The 19,315-nt window shown below is 36.3% G+C and overlaps 6 protein-coding genes across 6 annotated transcripts; 3 read left to right on the top strand and 3 right to left on the bottom strand.

Annotated features, from left to right (window-relative positions):
• Positions 1–726: 726 nt before the first annotated feature.
• Positions 727–1,545, bottom strand: LOC117734749 (hemoglobin subunit beta-2-like). The gene is made up of 3 exons (XM_034539013.1): positions 1,404–1,545; positions 1,018–1,240; positions 727–943 (listed from the first exon to the last, which is right to left on the bottom strand). Exons 1-3 carry the CDS (start codon positions 1,493–1,495, stop codon positions 815–817), a joined length of 444 nt encoding a protein of 147 aa, XP_034394904.1. The 5' UTR covers positions 1,496–1,545; the 3' UTR covers positions 727–814.
• A 2,433-nt stretch (positions 1,546–3,978) lies between these two features.
• LOC117734608 (hemoglobin embryonic subunit alpha-like) lies at positions 3,979–4,800 on the top strand. Its single transcript, XM_034538794.1, has 3 exons — positions 3,979–4,092; positions 4,185–4,392; positions 4,590–4,800. Exons 1-3 carry the CDS (start codon positions 3,995–3,997, stop codon positions 4,716–4,718), a joined length of 435 nt encoding a protein of 144 aa, XP_034394685.1. The 5' UTR covers positions 3,979–3,994; the 3' UTR covers positions 4,719–4,800.
• Positions 4,801–7,578: 2,778 nt separating this feature from the next.
• Positions 7,579–8,346, bottom strand: LOC117734607 (hemoglobin subunit beta-2-like). Its single transcript, XM_034538792.1, has 3 exons — positions 8,211–8,346; positions 7,824–8,046; positions 7,579–7,719 (listed from the first exon to the last, which is right to left on the bottom strand). Exons 1-3 carry the CDS (start codon positions 8,300–8,302, stop codon positions 7,591–7,593), a joined length of 444 nt encoding a protein of 147 aa, XP_034394683.1. The 5' UTR covers positions 8,303–8,346; the 3' UTR covers positions 7,579–7,590.
• A 2,710-nt stretch (positions 8,347–11,056) lies between these two features.
• On the top strand, positions 11,057–11,870 carry LOC117734609 (hemoglobin embryonic subunit alpha-like). The gene is made up of 3 exons (XM_034538795.1): positions 11,057–11,173; positions 11,266–11,473; positions 11,660–11,870. The coding sequence occupies exons 1-3, from the start codon at positions 11,076–11,078 to the stop codon at positions 11,786–11,788; spliced, it is 435 nt and encodes a 144-aa protein (XP_034394686.1). The 5' UTR covers positions 11,057–11,075; the 3' UTR covers positions 11,789–11,870.
• Positions 11,871–13,578: 1,708 nt separating this feature from the next.
• Positions 13,579–14,334, bottom strand: LOC117734774 (hemoglobin subunit beta-2-like). Its single transcript, XM_034539040.1, has 3 exons — positions 14,199–14,334; positions 13,812–14,034; positions 13,579–13,707 (listed from the first exon to the last, which is right to left on the bottom strand). The coding sequence occupies exons 1-3, from the start codon at positions 14,288–14,290 to the stop codon at positions 13,579–13,581; spliced, it is 444 nt and encodes a 147-aa protein (XP_034394931.1). The 5' UTR covers positions 14,291–14,334.
• A 2,447-nt stretch (positions 14,335–16,781) lies between these two features.
• LOC117735559 (hemoglobin embryonic subunit alpha-like) lies at positions 16,782–17,595 on the top strand. The gene is made up of 3 exons (XM_034540245.1): positions 16,782–16,898; positions 16,991–17,198; positions 17,385–17,595. Exons 1-3 carry the CDS (start codon positions 16,801–16,803, stop codon positions 17,511–17,513), a joined length of 435 nt encoding a protein of 144 aa, XP_034396136.1. The 5' UTR covers positions 16,782–16,800; the 3' UTR covers positions 17,514–17,595.
• Positions 17,596–19,315: the final 1,720 nt, after the last annotated feature.

The raw sequence follows: 19,315 nt of genomic DNA, 5'->3' as shown, positions 1-19,315 counted from the left end.
AGCTCATGCTTCTCCTTTAAGGCTGCAGCGCGAACTTCAAGTGCTGCTCTCTCTGCCTCTATCTGAATCTGTACAGATGAAGATTGGCTGGTTCTTGAGATGGTGTGACCTTTTTGGCTTGATTTTATTTCTGTTGAGAATGCTGTTCCTGTGCTTCATTGCAAAGAGTAATACTTATCAAAAGTACATTGAACCTCTGTTTTGTATTGGCTGTCATGCTTTGTCCTTTTAAAGTCAGAAGCTATATTTGGCCTTCCGAGCCCTTTGTAGATTGTCCAGATTACCCATTAATGCCTTTTGTGTCAGTTTAATAGGACGTTTCCTGACAGATTGTGTTTCCCTTTCACCATTGTCCACACTGGGAACAGATGGCACTGTGCTGCAGGAACAATTACCTTCAAAATAAAAGTAAATGATGTTTTTTAAGAAAAGGGAATTATATGTCCTTCAAGCCGTCGCGGGCCACGTAAAATGATGTGGCGGGCCTGATTAGGCAACAGTAAACATTGTTTTGTTAATATAATTTAATTACATAAGTTACTGTTTCATTATCTTATGTTTTTCATCATCTTTCATTCGTCTTTTCTTTTGATAATTCATCCCCTCTAACTACATTTTATCAGCGCCATTGTTCATCATTTTCAGTGAAGGCCATTTTTTAATGTCAAATATACTATTATTCATCGTGACATCTATTTGTGATAAAATTATTGAGAAACAACTTGGTGGATTTGCTTATTGCTTTATTTGCTTTTGAGACAAAAGAAACAGAGCTTTTCATGATCAGCTTGTGAGGGTATTCTGTTGCAGCTCTCTAATGATACTGTCTTCCCAGGGCGGACACCACCACGGCCAGGAACTTCTGGAGAGCTGCCTGGACTTCACCAGTGAAGGTTTTGCCCATCTGAGCAGCAACCACAATGGTCAGGCAGTCGGAAAGGAGCTGGAACACAACATCAGACACATCAGCAACAAGTAATTGTTGAACATGAGTAGTTAGCTCATTAGGAACTGTACCTTGAAATTATCGGGGTCCACGCGCAGTTTCTCAGAGTGCAGCACGCTCAGCTCGGCGTAGGTGTCCTTCAAGTTGTCCATGTTCTTCACACCCCGCTCCAGACTGTAGAGGATAGTTTTTCCGTGTTTTGCAACCAGTGGATTTCCCATGATTGCAGCGGCGTTGTAGAGGTTTCCAAAGTTACCAAAATACCTCTGAGTCCAGGGGTAGACGACCAGACAGCTGAGGAAAAAAAAAATACATGTTATAGGTTAGATGGGGAGGAAATGAACATTTGTGATTATCTGAACACATTGTGCACAATGACAGAACTAAATCCTGAGCCTTATATTCAGTCGAGGATTTCTTCTTAAGTGCACCTTGTTAATGCCGAGTTAAGACTCACCTGGAAAGAGCTGCAGGGCCCACTGTCTCATAGTCCATCTTGGAGAAGATGTCCTGGATGGTGGCGCGCTCGAAGTCTGTCCATTGAACCATTGTGCCGGCTCTAGATTGTCCTGTGCTGCTCAGTAGATCTTGCTCTCTCAGACAACTGAAGCATCTTTTAAAGCCCCCCAGCTCCCCTCCCAAAAGCATGTGATTGGATGGGCTGTGGGCCGGCCAAGTTCTGTGTAATAGAATTGCAACCATGATAAAAGAAGGGCGTTTCTGCTCTGTCTAGATTAGGTATCTCTGAGACACAAGAACTAGAAATAGTTTGGCTGCAAAGTATATTTACCCCTCTGAAGCTGCACAGAGATCCATTAACAATAAAAATATGCAACGGGGATCAGACCCACGATGATTCTTATATCTTTTGATCACACGGACGACCTCCTTGGAGGTCTCAGCATCAGCACCTTGGACAGCGATCTTTAAAGTCAACTGCACAATGTTGATCGATCATGTGAATAGCTTCCATCAAACATTAGAATATGTTTGTTTTTATTTATTAATCGTCCATCAACATCAAACAGCACATCAAGAGGGATTTCTGCTGTTAAACGCTTCCATCTGAAATTGTATTTATTCATTTGTATTATTAATATTAAATGATCAAATAAAAATAAACATAAAATGATAAAGTAGAACTAATCACAAACTGAAGACATTTAAAATTGAAAACACACACACACACACACACACACACACACACACACACTCATACACACTCGCACATACACACACACACACACATACAAAGAGAGTAATATTAGTAATATGCCCCATATGATTAGCTCCTCTTATATATTAGTGCAAACAACACAAGAAAATATATAATTGGCCTACAATGCTTAGGGTTTTTATGATTGATGTAATATTTAAATGTATCATCCTCCCAACAAGTTCACTATATTTAAAAAGAAAATATTTATCATTACTGTATTTAATCACAGCATTGAGGAACTACTTCCATGCAACTTTCTACTTATACTCCATTACATTTTAAAGGCAAGTAATGTCGGCCTATTTTTACTCCACTACATTAATTTGACAAGCTTAGTTACTCTACAGATGTAGCTTCAATGCAAATACTAAAAAACAGACGTATTAATTATAATAAAATAGATCAAGCTACACAGCATTATAAAGTCTTTAAAATCAGGCCACCTTTATTAATAAAGAACACTTTATCACATCAATGATTATAACACAGTGAAATAATAATCATGAATCTGAAATGGGGCATTTTCCCGTTTTTTTAACTTTTGAAACTTTAAGTATATTTCGGTGCTAATATATTTATGCACTTTTATTTAAATAGAATATCTGAATACTTTTTCCACCACTGTTTCAGAATAACTTTTAACCTTTTGTAAACCATGGCTCCCAATTGGGGGCCGATTTACACATTATCGTTAGACTGTGTAAAACATTACATTAAACATGAGCAAATATATTGATGTTATACATCAAATTAAACAAGAGAATTTGGGTAATAATCAGTAAGCCATTTCCACACAACTCAAACACCAACTAAAAGAATTATTAAAATATCATAATCATCATTTTGTGAGGAGTCATCCCACTCAGCACATTTTCGGAACTAGCAACCCGTAGCTCGGAGCTATCAGAAAAAGTCAGACAGCAAAAAGCAAGACGACTTAACACAGATTCTAAACATCTTTAGAAAAGCCTTCTGCACCAAAGCATCACAGAGATATGAGCCAAAGAACACAGCAACATGAATCGCTTTAGCTCTTTAAATGTTGCTTATCTTTGGCATTTAAAAAAAAAAAAATCATTTTTCTTCTTCTAATCAACAAAGACTGCTGCATTTGATGTATTGAACACCAGAAGTAACATACAAGTGAAATGTATGGTTTTGTACATGGTAACATTCAAATTGCACAGATGGTGCCCAAATGCCCATTTTGCCTAATTAATAATCTGTACTAAAACCTCTCTAACTTTGTTCTGCTTTATTTTTTCAAAGTCAAACTTTGCAGAGAGACTGGTCCCATAGTGTGCTATGATCTCTGTGGTTTTACACCTTTGCTCTGCATTCTTCCAAGAGATAATCATCCTGAAATTGCTTTTCTTTTCTAGACGAACCTGAAAATTCAACTTTTGCTGTCTTTTATCTTTATTTACTCTTAACTAGTAACACATATACTAATATTTACACATCTGAACAAAAGCACACATCGGTTGCCTTTATTATAACACCAACATTTTGCAAATAACCTTTGTGGTTGCTGAGGGTATGTTATTTCGAGCAGAAACCTAAAAAATAGGTCGGTTTTCAAAAGGTTAAACTGAACTTCTAAAGCATACACACTTGAATTATGATGATTTGACAAGATCTTATCAGAGTCAAAGAAGCTGGAGAGCCACAAAGATAGTTGTTGTTTATCACATGGGGGCTGCGGCGTAACGTGGAACGCCTTGCAGCTATCTTAGAGGAGGTTCCGGGTGTGTCCAACTCTGTTACAAGCATAAAAACCCTCTGATTTTGGACTCATCACAGCATTCAGCACTCATTCAACCGCCAAGATGACCAGTCTCACTGCAAAGGACAAGGAGGCAGTCAAAGCCATCTGGGCTATAGTGTCTGGAAAGAAAGATGACATCGGCACCGATGCTGTGGCCAGGTAACTATGACCACAAACTGAGTGATGCAACCTGCTCCATCATTTACTGATTTATTTCTAAACGCATAACTTTGTATTTGTTTGTGACCCAGGATGCTGACAGTGTACCCGCAGACCAGGACTTACTTCTCCCACTGGAAGGACCTGAGCCCCACCTCTCCCGCTGTGAGGAAGCACGGAGTAACTGTGATGGCTGGAGTTGCAGATGCTGTGAGCAAAATCGACGACCTGAAAGGAGGTCTTCTTGCCCTCAGTGAGCTGCATGCCTTCACTCTGCGTGTGGACCCTGCCAACTTCAAGGTGCAGAGCCAAAGTCATTACAAGATATTAGTCTGTGATATGAAGTGATCCTCAAACTTACATTGTTGACAAGGTTCCAGACATGCAACAGGTCCATCTGTTGTATTCATCTACATAGAGCTCCCATGGGTGATGGTGTGGGGAGTTAAACAAAACTCCATATATGTAATATCTGTGTGATTACTTTCTTTTCTCAGATTCTGTCTCACTGCATCCTCGTGGTCATGGCCATCATGTTCCCCAAAGAATTCACCCCTGAGATCCACGTGGCCATGGACAAGTTCCTGGCTGCCGTGGCTCTGGCCCTGGCTGAGAAGTACCGATAGACAGCAGGAGATGACGCAGACTGCAGCTTGAGCTTACAGTGCATAACGATCAATAAATGCATTCAAGCCAAAAGCAAAGCAATTGTTGTCTTCTCTATTTTTATTTGTGATGGTTTGTGTCATGGAGGAGATTGAAAGTCACATCTAGAGCACAAAGAAGAGTTAAAACATCAAGCAAGTCACATTTTACACTCAGCCAAACATTAGAGCCCAAACAATTAGTTATTCAATGTCCATCAATTTAGAGAAAATTAAATGGGACATATTTTCATCATCGATCAATATTGTTTAGACAAAAACCCGATAAAATAATTGTTTCCAGGTTCTGTCAAATGTCAACATTTGTTGTCTTTCTCAATTGTATATGTGAAATAAATATCTGTCAGTGAGACGAAAAAACATATTTCAAAGACGTCACTTTAGAGTCTTTTACTCCTGATATTTAATAGACAAAGCGATTATCTGATCAAATGACTTTGACCTGTGGGGTTCCCCAGGGGTCAATCCGAGGACCCCTATTATTCAATCTGTACATGCTTCCATTAGGCCAGCTAATATGCAGCTATAACGTGTCCTACCACAACTATGCAGATGACACTCAGGTCTACGTGTCACTGACGGCAGGTGAATATGGGCCTGTAGATTTACTTTGTCACTGCATCGAACAGATCAGTGTGTGGATGCAAAACAATTTTCTCCAGCTAAACTCAGACAAAACTGAAATCATTGTCTGTGGCCCACAGAAACAAAGAGAAAGTGTTATCAGTCACCTTGAGACTCTCTCTCTAAAACCTAAAAATCAGGTTAGAAATCTAGGCGTAATTTTGGACTCAGAAATGAACTTTAACAGCCACATTAAATCAATAACATCAACAGCTTTTTACCATCTAAAAAACATTGCCAAAATCAAAGGAATAGTGTCTAAACCAGACTTGGAGAGACTAATCCATGAGTTTGTCTCCAGCAGGTTAGACTACTGTAACGGCCTGCTCACTGGGCTCTCTAAACGAGCTGTAAGACAGCTGCAGTACATCCAGAACGCTGCTGCTCGAGTCCTGACTAGAACCAGGAAATACCACCATATTAGTCCAGTGCTCCGGTCTTTGCACTGGCTTCCTGTTGCTCAGAGAATAGACTTTAAAACAGCTCTGCTTGTGTACAAATCTCTTCATGGTGTAGCACCAACGTACATGTGTGACATGTTAGAGCCATATGAACTATCTCGGGCTCTAAGAAGCTCAGGGAGTGGTCTCCTGGTGGTCCAGAGTCAGGACTAAACACGGGGAGGCTGCGTTTCACGAAAATCTGGAACAGTCTTCCAGAATATGTGAGACAGGCCTCAACTCTGACAATGTTTAAATGCAGGCTGAAAACGGTTCTATTTGACAACTGAAAGTATTTTATTTGCACGCTTCGCTTTTAATATAATTAATATATTTTTATTTTTATGTTTTTATGGAATGATTTTATTTGCCTTTTTGTAATTTTGTGTAGCTGTAAAGCACTTTGAATTGCCTTGTGTATGAATTGTGCTCTATAAAAAAACTTGCCTTGCCTGTTTAATTTAGAAAGCGATCAGCAGTTATCAATGAAAACAATTGTTAGTTGCAGCCATATTCATTATATTAAAATTACAATATTTTCATAATTCACAGAACAAAAAACAAGAGAAAAGACAGAACTTTAAATAGCTTATATCCTTAAAAGAAAAACTTTATTTTGGTCAAATCAACGTTTTTCCACAGAATATTAAAATTAAGTCTTTATCTGGCATTATTCTAAAATGCAGTTATTATATTATTATTATTATTTTTATTTCTTATATTATTATAATTATTTTTTTATATTATTATAATAAAACTTTTCACATTTGATTAATAATCCTATTCATATAACAAAATATTTCTACATTTTATGAGCATTTTATAGCAACAATGAATTCTGTGGAGATATTCTTTTAATTAAACTTTCAGCTGCATTCTTCCAGACAGATAATCATACTGAAAGTGCTTTTTCATTTTAAACAAACCTGAAACTTATACATTTTTGCTTTGTGCCATCTTCATTTAATCCAGTAACATATAGACTGATATTACACATCTGAACTAAATATCACATGTGTGGCTTTTATTATAACAACATTATTCAAACAGCCCTTCTGGTTGCAGAGATAAACCCTTTTTAGTTTGGGTATGCAATTGTTGAGCGGAGGCCTAAGAAATTAGTTAGTTTTTAATATGATAGATAGATAGATAGATAGATAGATATATACTTTATTAATCCCCAAGGGGAAATTTGTTGTCATAGTAGGGCCCAACACTTTACAGACACCAAATGAAATAGACTAAATAAACTAAACACACAAAATAAAATATAAGAACAGGGTTGACAGATATATAAAAAAAATAAAATTAAAAAAAATAATAAAAAAATATATATATATATATATATATATATATATATGTATATAAAATATATATACACAATAGAATACCTGCATTTGTTTCCAATAAAATTATATTATAAAATTATAATAACAGCAACAGTGGTACATTTAAAACATTGTTTTGTTAATGTTATTTAATTACATGAGTTACTGTTTCATTATCTTGTGTTTTTCATCATCTTTCATTCGTCTTTATTTTTTGATAATTCATCCACTCTAACAAGATTTTCTCAGCGCCATCGTTCACCATTTTCAGTGAAGGTCATTTTTTTTTATGTCAAATATACTATTATTTATCGTGACATCTATTTGTGATAAAATTATTGAGAAACAACTTTGTGGATTCTCTTATTGTTTTATTTGCTTTTGAGACAAAAGATCAGAGATTTTCATGGTCAGCATTTGATGGTCTTCTATTGCAGCTCTCTAATGGTACTGTCTTCCCAGGGCGGACACCACCACGGCCAGGAACTTCTGGAGAGCTGCCTGGACTTCACCAGTGAAGGTTTTCCCCATCTGAGCAGCAACCACGATGGTCAGGCAGTCGGAAAGGAGCTGGAACACAACAAGCATCAGAAACATCAGCAACATGAAAGGTTGGTCGTCTTTTGATTAATTGTTAAACATGAGTAGTTAGCTTATTAGTTCCACAACTTTACCTTGAAATTGTCGGGGTCCACGCGCAGTTTCTCAGAGTGCAGCACGCTCAGCTCGGCGTAGGTGTCCTTCAAGTTGTCCATGTTCTTCACACCCCGCTCCAGACTGTAGAGGATAGTTTTTCCGTGTTTTGCAACCAGTGGATTTCCCATGATTGCAGCGGCGTTGTAGAGGTTTCCAAAGTTACCGAAATACCTCTGAGTCCAGGGGTAGACGACCAGACACCTGCAGGGAAAAAGACATACATGTTACAGTTTAGATGGGGAGGAAATGAACATTTGTGATTATCTGAACACATTGTGCACAATGACAGAACGAAATCCTGAGCCTTATATTCAGTCGAGGATTTCTTCTCAATTGCACCTTGTTAATGCCGAGTTAAGACTCACCTGGAAAGAGCTGCAGGGCCCACTGTCTCATAGTCCATCTTGGAGAAGATGTCCTGGATGGTGGCGCGCTCGAAGTCTGTCCATTGAACCATTGTGCCGGCTCTAGATTGTCCTGTGCTGCTCAGTAGATCTTGCTCTCTCAGACAACTGAAGCATCTTTTAAAGCCCCCCAGCTCCCCTCCCAAAAGCATGTGATTGGATGGGCGGTGCGCCGGCCAAGTTCTGTGTAATAGAATTGCAACCATGATAAAAGAAGGGCGTTTCGGCTCTAGCTAGATTAGGTATCTCTGAGACACAAGAACTAGAAATAGTTTGGCTGCAAAGTATATTTACCCCTCTGAAGCTGCACAGAGATCCATTAACAATAAAAATATGCAACGGGGATCAGACCCACGATGATTCTTATATCTTTTGATCACACGGACGACCTCCTTGGAGGTCTCAGCATCAGCACCTTGGACAGCAATCTTTAAAATTAACTGCACAATGTTGATAACTTCCATCAAACATTAGAATATGTTTGTTTTTATTTATTAATCGGCCATCAACATCAAGCAGCACATCATGAGGGATTTCTGCTGTCAAAGGATCTGAAATTGTCTTTATTCATTAGTATTATTAATATTAAATGATCAAATAAAATAAATAGTATATGATAAAGTAGAACTAATCACAAACTGAAGACATTTAAAGTTGGAAACACACACACACTCTCTCTCACACACACACACACACACACACACACACACACACACACACACGCACACATACAAAGAGAGTCATATTAGTAATATGCCCCATATGATTAGCTCCTCTTATATATTATATTAGTGCAAACATCCATCCATTTTCAATACCGCTTATCCTCATTAGGGTCGCGGGGGTGCTGGAGCCTATCCCAGCTGACATAGGGCGAAGGCAGGGGACACCCTGGACAGGCCGCCAGTCCATCGAGGGCAATTAGTGCAAACAACACAATATAATATATAATTGACCAATCATTTTTATGGTTTTTCTGCTTTATGTTATATTTTAATGTATCATCTACCCCACTATAGTTCATTATATTTATTAAGAAAGTCTTTATCAATTACTGTATTTAATCACAGTTTTGAGGTACTACTTCCATTCTACTTTCTACTTATACTAATTACATTTTAAAGCCAAGTATTGTCGGCCTATTTTTACTTCACTACATTAATTTGACAAGCTTAGTTACTCTACAGATGTAGCTTCAATGCAAACACTAAAAAACAGACCTATTAATTATAATAAAATAGATCAAGCTACACAGCATTATAAAGTCTTTAAAATCAGCCCACCTTTATTAATAAAGAACACTTCATCACATCAATGATTATAACACAGTGAAATAATAATCATGAATCTTAAATGGGGCATTTTCCCGTTTTTTAAACTTTTGGTACTTTAAGTATATTTCGATGCTACTTATGAACATTTATATAAATAAAAATTATTAAATAAAATATCTGAATACTCCTTCCACCACTGTTTCAGAATAACTTTTAACCTTTTAAAAACCATGGTCCCCAATTGGGGGACGATTTACACATTATAGTTAGATTGTGTATAGCATTACAATAAACATGAGCAAATATATTGATGTTATACATCAACTTAAACAATATAATTTGGGCTACAATAATCAGTAAGCCATTTCCACACAACTCAAACACCAACTGAAAGAATTAATAAAATATCATAATCATCATTTTGCCCACTCAGCACGTTTTCGGAACTAGCAACCCGTAGCTCGGTGATATCAGAAAAAGCCAGATAGCAAAAAGCAAGATGACTTAACACAGATTCTAAACATCTTTAGAAAAGCCTTCTACACCTAATCAATTCTAATCAACAAAGTCTGCTGTATTTGATGTATTGAACACCATAAGTAACATTCAATTCAATTCAATTCAGTTTATTTTGTATAGCCCAATATCACAAATTACAAATTTGCCTCAGAGGGCTTTACAATCTGTAAACATACGGCATCCCTGTCCCAGGACCTCACATCGAATCAGGAAAAACTCCCCAAAAATAACCTTTGACAGGGAAAAAAGGGAAGAAACCTTCAGGAGAGCAACAGAGGAGGATCCCTCTCCCCCAGATGGACAGAAGCAATAGATGTCAACATACAAGTGAAATATATGGTTTGGTACAAGGTAAAATTAAAATTGCACAGATGGTGCCCAAATGCCCATTTCGCCTAATTAGTAATCTGTACTAAAACCTCTCTAACTTTGTTCTGCTTTACTTTTTCAAAGTCAAACTTTGCAGAGAGACTGGTCCAATAGTGTGCTATGATCTCTGTGGTTTTACACCTTTGCTCTGCATTCTTCAAAGAGATAATCATCCTGAAAGTTATTTTCTTTTCTAGGCGAACCAGAAAATTCAACTTTTGCTGTCTTTCATCTATATTTACTCTTAACCAGTAAAAAATATACTAATATCTACACTTCTGAACAAAAGCACACATGGGTTGGCATTAGTTTAACACCAACATTTTGCAAATAGCCTTTGTGGTTGCTGAGATACACCTTTTTTAGTTTGGGTATGTTATTTCAAGCAGAAACCTAAAAAAATAGGTTGGTTTTCAAAAGGTTAAACTGAACTTCTAAAGCATACACACTTGAATTCTGATGATTTGACAATATCTTATCAGAGTCAAAGAAGCTGGAGAGCCACAAAGATAGTTGTTGTTTATCACATGGGGGCTGCGGCATAACGTGGAACGCCTTGCAGCTATCTTAGAGGAGGTTCCGGGTGTGTCCAACTCTGTTACAAGCATAAAAACCCTCTGATTTTGGGCTCATCACAGCATTCAGCACTCATTCAACCGCCAAGATGACCAGTCTCACTGCAAAGGACAAGGAGGCAGTCAAAGCCATCTGGGCTATAGTGTCTGGAAAGAAAGATGACATCGGCACCGATGCTGTGGCCAGGTAACTATGACCACAAACTGAGTGATGCAACCTGCTCCATCATTTACTGATTCATTTCTAAACGCATAACTTTGTATTTGTTTGTGACCCAGGATGCTGACAGTGTACCCGCAGACCAGGACTTACTTCTCCCACTGGAAGGACCTGAGCCCCACCTCTCCCGCTGTGAGGAAGCACGGAGTAACTGTGATGGCTGGAGTTGCAGATGCTGTGAGCAAAATCGACGACCTGAAAGGAGGTCTTCTTGCCCTCAGTGAGCTGCATGCCTTCACTCTGCGTGTGGACCCTGCCAACTTCAAGGTGCAGAGCTAAAGTCATTACAAGATATTAGTCTGTGATATGAAACTTAGATTGTTGATGGGGTTCCAGACATGCAACAGGTCCATCTGTTGTATTCATCTACATAGAGCTCCCATGTGTGATGGTGTGGGGAGTTAAACAAAACTCCATATATGTAATATCTGTGTGATTACTTTTTTTCCACAGATTCTGTCTCACTGCATCCTCGTGGTCATGGCCATCATGTTCCCCAAAGAATTCACCCCTGAGATCCACGTGGCCATGGACAAGTTCCTGGCTGCCGTGGCTCTGGCCCTGGCTGAGAAGTACCGATAGACAGCAGGAGATGACGCAGACTGCAGCTTGAGCTTACAGTGCATAACGATCAATAAATGCATTCAAGCCAAAAGCAAAGCAATTGTTGTCTTCTCTATTTTTATTTGTGATGGTCTGTGTCATGGAGGAGATCAAAAGTCACATCTAGAGCACAAAGCAGAGTTAAAACATCAAGCAAGTCACATTTTACACTGAGCTAAACATTAGAGCCGAAACAATTAGTTATTCATATCGCATCAATTTAGAGAAAATTAAATGGGACATATTTTTATCATCGATCAATATTGTTTAGACAAAAACCCGATAAAATAATTGTTTCCAGGTTCTGTCAAATGTCAACATTTGTTATCTTTCTCAATTGTATATGTGAAATAAATATCTGTCAGTGAGACGAAAAAAAACATTTCAAGACGTCACCTCAGAGTATTTTACTCCTGATATTTAATAGACAAAGCGATTATCTGATTAATTTAGAAAGCAATCAGCAGTTATCAATGAAAACAATTGTTAGTTGAAGCCATATTCATTACATTAAACTTACAATATTTTCATAATTCACAGAACAAAAAACAAGACAAAGGACAGAACTTTAAATTGCTTACATCCTTAAAAGAAAAACATTATTTTGGTCAAATCAACGTTTTTCCACAGAATATTAAAATTAACTCTTTATGTGGTATTGTTCTAAAATGTAGTTATTATATTATTATTATTATTTTTATTTCTTATATTATTATAATTATAATTTATATTATTATTATTATTATTCATATTATTATATTACATTTTTTGACATTTGATTAATAATCCTATTTATATAACAAAATATTTCTACATTTTATGAGCATTTTATAGCAACAATGAATTCTCGGGAGATATTCTTTTAATTAAACTTTCAGCTGCATTCTTCCCGAGAGATAATCATACTGAAAGTGCTTTTTCATTTTAAACAAACCTGAAACTTATACATTTTTGCTTTGTGCCATCTTCATTTAATCCAGTAACATATAGACTGATATTTACACATCTGAACTAAATATCACATGTGTGGCTTTTATTATAACAACATTATTCAAACAGCCCTTCTGGTTGCAGAGATAAACCCTTTTTAGTTTGAGTATGCAATTGTTGAGCGGAGGCCTAAGAAATTAGTTAGTTTTTAATATGATAGATAGATAGATAGATATATACTTTACTAATCCCCAAGGGGAAATTTGTTGTCATAATAGGGCCAAACACTTTACAGACACCAAATAGAATAGACTAAATAAACTAAACACACAAAATAAAATATAAGAACAGGGATGACAGATATATAAATAAATTTAAATATATATATATATATATATATATATATATATATATATATATATATATATATATATATAAAATATATATACACAATAGAATACCTGCATTTGTTTCCAATAAAATTATATTATAAAATTATAATAACAGCAACAGTGGTACATTTAAAACATTGTTTTGTTAATGTTATTTAATTACATGAGTTACTGTTTCATTATCTTGTGTTTTTCATCATCTTTCATTCGTCTTTATTTTTTGATAATTCATCCACTCTAACAAGATTTTCTCAGCGCCATCGTTCACAATTTTCAGTGAAGGTCATTTTTTTTAATGTCAAATATACTATTATTTATCGTGACATCTATTTGTGATAAAATTATTGAGAAACAACTTTGTGGATTCTCTTATTGTTTTATTTGCTTTTGAGACAAAAGATCAGAGATTTTCATGGTCAGCATTTGATGGTCTTCTATTGCAGCTCTCTAATGATACTGTCTTCCCAGGGCGGACACCACCACGGCCAGGAACTTCTGGAGAGCTGCCTGGACTTCACCAGTGAAGGTTTTGCCCATCTGAGCAGCAACCACGATGGTCAGGCAGTCGGTAAGGAGCTGCAACACAACAAGCATCAGAAACATCAGCAACATGAAAGGTTGGTCGTCTTTTGATTTATTGTTGAACATGAGTAGTTAGCTTATTAGTTCCACAACTTTACCTTGAAATTATCGGGGTCCACGCGCAGTTTCTCAGAGTGCAGCACGCTCAGCTTGGCGTAGGTGTCCTTCAAGTTGTCCATGTTCTTCACACCCCGCTCCAGACTGTAGAGGATAGTTTGTCCATGTTTTGCAACCAGTGGATTTCCCATGATTGCAGCGGCGTTGTAGAGGTTTCCAAAGTTACCGAAATACCTCTGAGTCCAGGGGTAGACGACCAGACACCTGCACGGAAAAAAACATACATGTTACAGGTTAGATGGGGAGGAAATGAACATTTGTGATTATCTGAACACATTGTGCACAATGACATAACTAAATCTTGAGCCTTATATTCAGTCGAGGATTTCTTCTCAAGTGCACCTTGTTAATGCCGAGTTAAGACTCACCTGGAAAGAGCTGCAGGGCCCACTGTCTCATAGTCCATCTTGGAGAAGATGTCCTGGATGGTGGCGCGCTCGAAGTCTGTCCATTGAACCATTGTGCCGGCTCTAGATTGTCCTGTGCTGCTCAGTAGATCTTGCTCTCTCAGACAACTGAAGCATCTTTTAAAGCCCCCCAGCTCCCCTCCCAAAAGCATGTGATTGGATGGGCGGTGCGCCGGCCAAGTTCTGTGTAATAGAATTGCAACCATGATAAAAGAAGGGCGTTTCGGCTCTGGCTAGATTAGGTATCTCTGAGACACAATAACTAGAAATAGTTTGACTGCAAAGTATATTTACCCCTCTGAAGCTGCACAGAGATCCATTAACAATAAAAATATGCAACGGGGATCAGACCCACGATGATTCTTATATCTTTTGATCACACGGACGACCTCCTTGGAGGTCTCAGCATCAGCACCTTGGACAGCGATCTTTAAAGTCAACTGCACAATGTTGATCGATCACATGAATCACTTCCATCAAACATTAGAATATGTTTGTATTTATTTATTAATCGACCTTCAACATCAAGCAGCACATCATAAGGGATTTCTGCTGTCAAAGGATCAGAAATTGTCTTTATTCATTTGTATTATTAATATTAAATGATCAAATAAAATAAATATTACATGATAAAGTAGAACTAATCACAAACTGAAGACATTTAAAGTTGGAAACACACACACACACTCTCTCTCTCTCACACACAAACACACACACACACACACACACACACACACAATATACACACACACACACACACATCCAATAAGAGAGTAATATTAGTAATATGCCCCATATGATTAGCTCCTCTTATATATTAGTGCAAACATCACAAGATAATATATAATTGGCCTACAATGCTTATGGTTTTTCTGCTTCATGTTATATTTTAATTTATCATCTACCCCTCTATAGTACACTATATTTATTGAGAAAATCTGTATCAATTACTGTATTTAATCACAGTTTTGAGGTACTACTTCCATTCTACTTTCTAATTACATTTTAAAGGCAAGTATTGTCGGCCTATTTTTACTCCACTAATTTAATTTGACAAGCTTAGTTACAGATGTAGCTTATCAATGCAAACAATAAAAAACAGGCATAATAATTATAATAAAATAGATCAAGCTACACAGCATTATAAAGTCTTTAAAATCAGCCCACCTTTATTAATAAAGAACACTTTATCACATCAATGATTATAACACACCGAAATAATAATCATGAATCTGAAATAGTACATTTTCCTGTTTTTTTTACTTTTGGTACTTTAAGTATATTTCGATGCTATTTATCTACATTTATTTAAATAAAATATCTGAATACTTCTTCCACCACTGTTTCAGAATAACTTTTAATCTTTTGAAAACCATGGTCCCCAATTGGGGGCCAATTTACACATTATAGTTAGATTGTGTATAGCATTACAATAAACATGAGCAAATATATTGATGTTATACATCAAATTAAACAAGAGATTTGGGCTACAATAATCAGTAAGCCATTTCCACACAACTCAAATACCAACTGAAAGAATTATTAAAATATCATAATCATAATTTTGCCCCCTCAGCACGTTTTCGGAACTAGCAACCCGTAGCTCGGTGCTATCAGAAAAAGTCAGATAGCAAAGAGCAAGATGACTTAACACAGATTCTAAACATCTTTAGAAAAGCCTTCTACACCAAAGCATCACAGAGATATGAATCAAAGAACACAGCAACATGAATCGCTTTTGCGCTTTACAGTCACAAATGTTGCTTATCTTTGGCATCTTTTTTGAAAAAAATATTTTTTCTTCTTCTAATCAACAAAGACTGCTGTATTTGATGTATTGAACACCATAAGTAATATACAAGTGAAATGTATGGTTTTGTACATGGTAACATTCAAATTGCACAGATGGTGCCCAAATGCCCATTTTGCCTAATTAATAATCTGTACTAAAACCTCTCTAACTTTGTTCTGCTTTACTTTTTCAAAGTCAAACTTTGCAGAGAGACTGGTCCAATAGTGTGCTATGATCTCTGTGGTTTTACACCTTTGCTTTGCATTCTTCAAAGAGATAATCATCCTGAAAGTTATTTTCTTTTCTAGGCGAACCAGAAAATTCAACTTTTGCTGTCTTTCATCAATATTTACTCTTAACCAGTAACAAATATAGTAATATTTACACTTCTGAACAAAAGCACACATCGGTTGCCTTTATCATAACACCAACATTTTGCAAATAACCTTTGTGGTTGCTGAGATACACATTTTTTAGTTTGGGTATGTTATTTCGAGCAGAAACCTAAAAAATAGGTCGGTTTTCAAAAGGTTAAACTGAACTTCTAAAGCATACACACTTGAATTCTGATGATTTGACAAGATCTTATCAGAGTCAAAGAAGCTAGAGAGCCACAAAGATAGTTGTTTATCTCATGGGAGCTGCAGCGTAACGTGGAACGCCTTGCAGCTATCTTAGAGGAGGTTCCGGGTGTGTCCAACTCTGTTACAAGCATAAAAACCCTCTGATTTTGGGCTCATCACAGCATTCAGCACTCATTCAACCGCCAAGATGACCAGTCTCACTGCAAAGGACAAGGAGGCAGTCAAAGCCATCTGGGCTATAGTGTCTGGAAAGAAAGATGACATCGGCACCGATGCTGTGGCCAGGTAACTATGACCACAAACTGAGTGATGCAACCTGCTCCATCATTTACTGATTCATTTCTAAACGCATAACTTTGTATTTGTTTGTGACCCAGGATGCTGACAGTGTACCCGCAGACCAGGACTTACTTCTCCCACTGGAAGGACCTGAGCCCCACCTCTCCCGCTGTGAGGAAGCACGGAGTAACTGTGATGGCTGGAGTTGCAGATGCTGTGAGCAAAATCGACGACCTGAAAGGAGGTCTTCTTGCCCTCAGTGAGCTGCATGCCTTCACTCTGCGTGTGGACCCTGCCAACTTCAAGGTGCAGAGCCAAAGTCATTACAAGATATTAGTCTGTGATATGAAACTTAGATTGTTGATGGGGTTCCAGACATGCAACAGGTCCATCTGTTGTATTCATCTACATAGAGCTTCCATGTGTGATGGTGTGGGGAGTTAAACAAAACTCCATATATGTAACATCTGTGTGATTGCTTTCTTTCCACAGATTCTGTCTCACTGCATCCTCGTGGTCATGGCCATCATGTTCCCCAAAGAATTCACCCCTGAGATCCACGTGGCCATGGACAAGTTCCTGGCTGCCGTGGCTCTGGCCCTGGCTGAGAAGTACCGATAGACAGCAGGAGATGACGCAGACTGCAGCATGAGCTTACAGTGCATAATGATCAATAAATGCATTCAAGCCAAAAGCAAAGCAATTGTTGTCTTCTCTATTTTTATTTGTGATGGTTTGTGTCATGGAGGAGATCAAAAGTCACATCTAGAGCACAAAGCAGAGTTAAAACATCAAGCAAGTCACATTTTACACTGAGCTAAACATTAGAGAAGAAACAATTAGTTATTCATATCGCATCAATTTAGAGAAAATTAAATGGGACATATTTTTATCATCGATCAATATTGTTTAGACAAAAACCCGATAAAATAATTGTTTCCAGGTTCTGTCAAATGTCAACATTTGTTATCTTTCTCAATTGTATATGTGAAATAAATATCTGTCAGTGAGACGAAAAAACACATTTCAAGACGTCACCTCAGAGTATTTTACTCCTGATATTTAATAGACAAAGCGATTATCTGATTAATTTAGAAAGCAATCAGCAGTTATCAATGAAAACAATTGTTAGTTGCAGCCATATTCATTATATTAAACTTACAATATTTTCATAATTCACAGAACAAAAAACAAGACAAAGGACAGAACTTTAAATTGCTTACATCCTTAAAAGAAAAACATTATTTTGGTCAAATCAACGTTTTTCCACAGAATATTAAAATTAACTCTTTATGTGGTATTGTTCTAAAATGTAGTTATTATATTATTATTATTATTTTTATTTCTTATATTATTATAATTATAATTTATATTATTATTATTATTATTATTCATATTATTATATTACATTTTTTGACATTTGATTAATAATCCTATTTATATAACAAAATATTTCTACATTTTATGAGCATTTTATAGCAACAATGAATTCTGGGGAGATATTCTTTTAATTAAACTTTCAGCTGCATTCTTCCAGAGAGATAATCATACTGAAAGTGCTTTTTCATTTTAAACGAACCTGAAACTTATACATTTTTGCTTTGTGCCATCTTCATTTAATCCAGTAACATATAGACTGATATTACACAACTGAACTAAATATCACATGTGTGGCTTTTATTATAACAACATTATTCAAACAGCCCTTCTGGTTGCAGAGATAAACCCTTTTTAGTTTGAGTATGCAATTGTTGAGCGGAGGCCTAAGAAATTAGTTCGTTTTTAATATGATAGATAGATAGATAGATAGATAGATAGATAGATAGATAGATAGATAGATAGATAGATAGATAGATAGATATATACTTTATTAATCCCCAAGGGGAAATTTGTTGTCATAATAGGGCCCAACACTTTACAGACACCAAATAGAATAGACTAAATAAACTAAACACACAAAATAAAATATAAGAACAGGGATGACAGATATATAAATAAATAAATTAAAAATTAAAAAATTAAAAAAAATAATAAAAAAAAATATATATATATATATATATATATATATATATATATATGTATATAAAATATATATACACAATAGAATACCTGCATTTGTTTCCAATAAAATTATATTATAAAATTATAATAACAGCAACAGTGGTACATTTAAAACATTGTTTTGTTAATGTTATTTAATTACATGAGTTACTGTTTCATTATCTTGTGTTTTTCATCATCTTTCATTCGTCTTTATTTTTTGATAATTCATCCACTCTAACAAGATTTTCTCAGCGCCATCGTTCACCATTTTCAGTGAAGGTCATTTTTTTTAATGTCAAATATACTATTATTTATCGTGACATCTATTTGTGATAAAATTATTGAGAAACAACTTTGTGGATTCTCTTATTGTTTTATTT

The sequence above is a fragment of the Cyclopterus lumpus genome, chromosome 8 (assembly GCF_009769545.1).
Source record: "Cyclopterus lumpus isolate fCycLum1 chromosome 8, fCycLum1.pri, whole genome shotgun sequence".
Classification (NCBI taxonomy): domain Eukaryota; kingdom Metazoa; phylum Chordata; class Actinopteri; order Perciformes; family Cyclopteridae; genus Cyclopterus; species Cyclopterus lumpus.
This window is presented reverse-complemented; position numbering and strand designations above follow the sequence as displayed.

Coding starts and splice junctions, on each gene's coding strand:
- LOC117735559 (XM_034540245.1), top strand. CDS start 16,801: ATGACCAGTCTCACTGCAAAGGACAAGGAGGCAGTCAAAGCCATCTGG. Junction 16,899..16,990: donor GGCACCGATGCTGTGGCCAG/GTAACTATGACC, acceptor TTTGTGACCCAG/GATGCTGACAGTGTACCCGC. Junction 17,199..17,384: donor TGGACCCTGCCAACTTCAAG/GTGCAGAGCCAA, acceptor TTCTTTCCACAG/ATTCTGTCTCACTGCATCCT.
- LOC117734609 (XM_034538795.1), top strand. CDS start 11,076: ATGACCAGTCTCACTGCAAAGGACAAGGAGGCAGTCAAAGCCATCTGG. Junction 11,174..11,265: donor GGCACCGATGCTGTGGCCAG/GTAACTATGACC, acceptor TTTGTGACCCAG/GATGCTGACAGTGTACCCGC. Junction 11,474..11,659: donor TGGACCCTGCCAACTTCAAG/GTGCAGAGCTAA, acceptor TTTTTTCCACAG/ATTCTGTCTCACTGCATCCT.
- LOC117734774 (XM_034539040.1), bottom strand. CDS start 14,290: ATGGTTCAATGGACAGACTTCGAGCGCGCCACCATCCAGGACATCTTC. Junction 14,035..14,198: donor GGCCCTGCAGCTCTTTCCAG/GTGAGTCTTAAC, acceptor TTTTCCGTGCAG/GTGTCTGGTCGTCTACCCCT. Junction 13,708..13,811: donor TGGACCCCGATAATTTCAAG/GTAAAGTTGTGG, acceptor GTTGTGTTGCAG/CTCCTTACCGACTGCCTGAC.
- LOC117734749 (XM_034539013.1), bottom strand. CDS start 1,495: ATGGTTCAATGGACAGACTTCGAGCGCGCCACCATCCAGGACATCTTC. Junction 1,241..1,403: donor GGCCCTGCAGCTCTTTCCAG/GTGAGTCTTAAC, acceptor TTTTTTCCTCAG/CTGTCTGGTCGTCTACCCCT. Junction 944..1,017: donor TGGACCCCGATAATTTCAAG/GTACAGTTCCTA, acceptor GTTGTGTTCCAG/CTCCTTTCCGACTGCCTGAC.
- LOC117734608 (XM_034538794.1), top strand. CDS start 3,995: ATGACCAGTCTCACTGCAAAGGACAAGGAGGCAGTCAAAGCCATCTGG. Junction 4,093..4,184: donor GGCACCGATGCTGTGGCCAG/GTAACTATGACC, acceptor TTTGTGACCCAG/GATGCTGACAGTGTACCCGC. Junction 4,393..4,589: donor TGGACCCTGCCAACTTCAAG/GTGCAGAGCCAA, acceptor TTCTTTTCTCAG/ATTCTGTCTCACTGCATCCT.
- LOC117734607 (XM_034538792.1), bottom strand. CDS start 8,302: ATGGTTCAATGGACAGACTTCGAGCGCGCCACCATCCAGGACATCTTC. Junction 8,047..8,210: donor GGCCCTGCAGCTCTTTCCAG/GTGAGTCTTAAC, acceptor TTTTCCCTGCAG/GTGTCTGGTCGTCTACCCCT. Junction 7,720..7,823: donor TGGACCCCGACAATTTCAAG/GTAAAGTTGTGG, acceptor GTTGTGTTCCAG/CTCCTTTCCGACTGCCTGAC.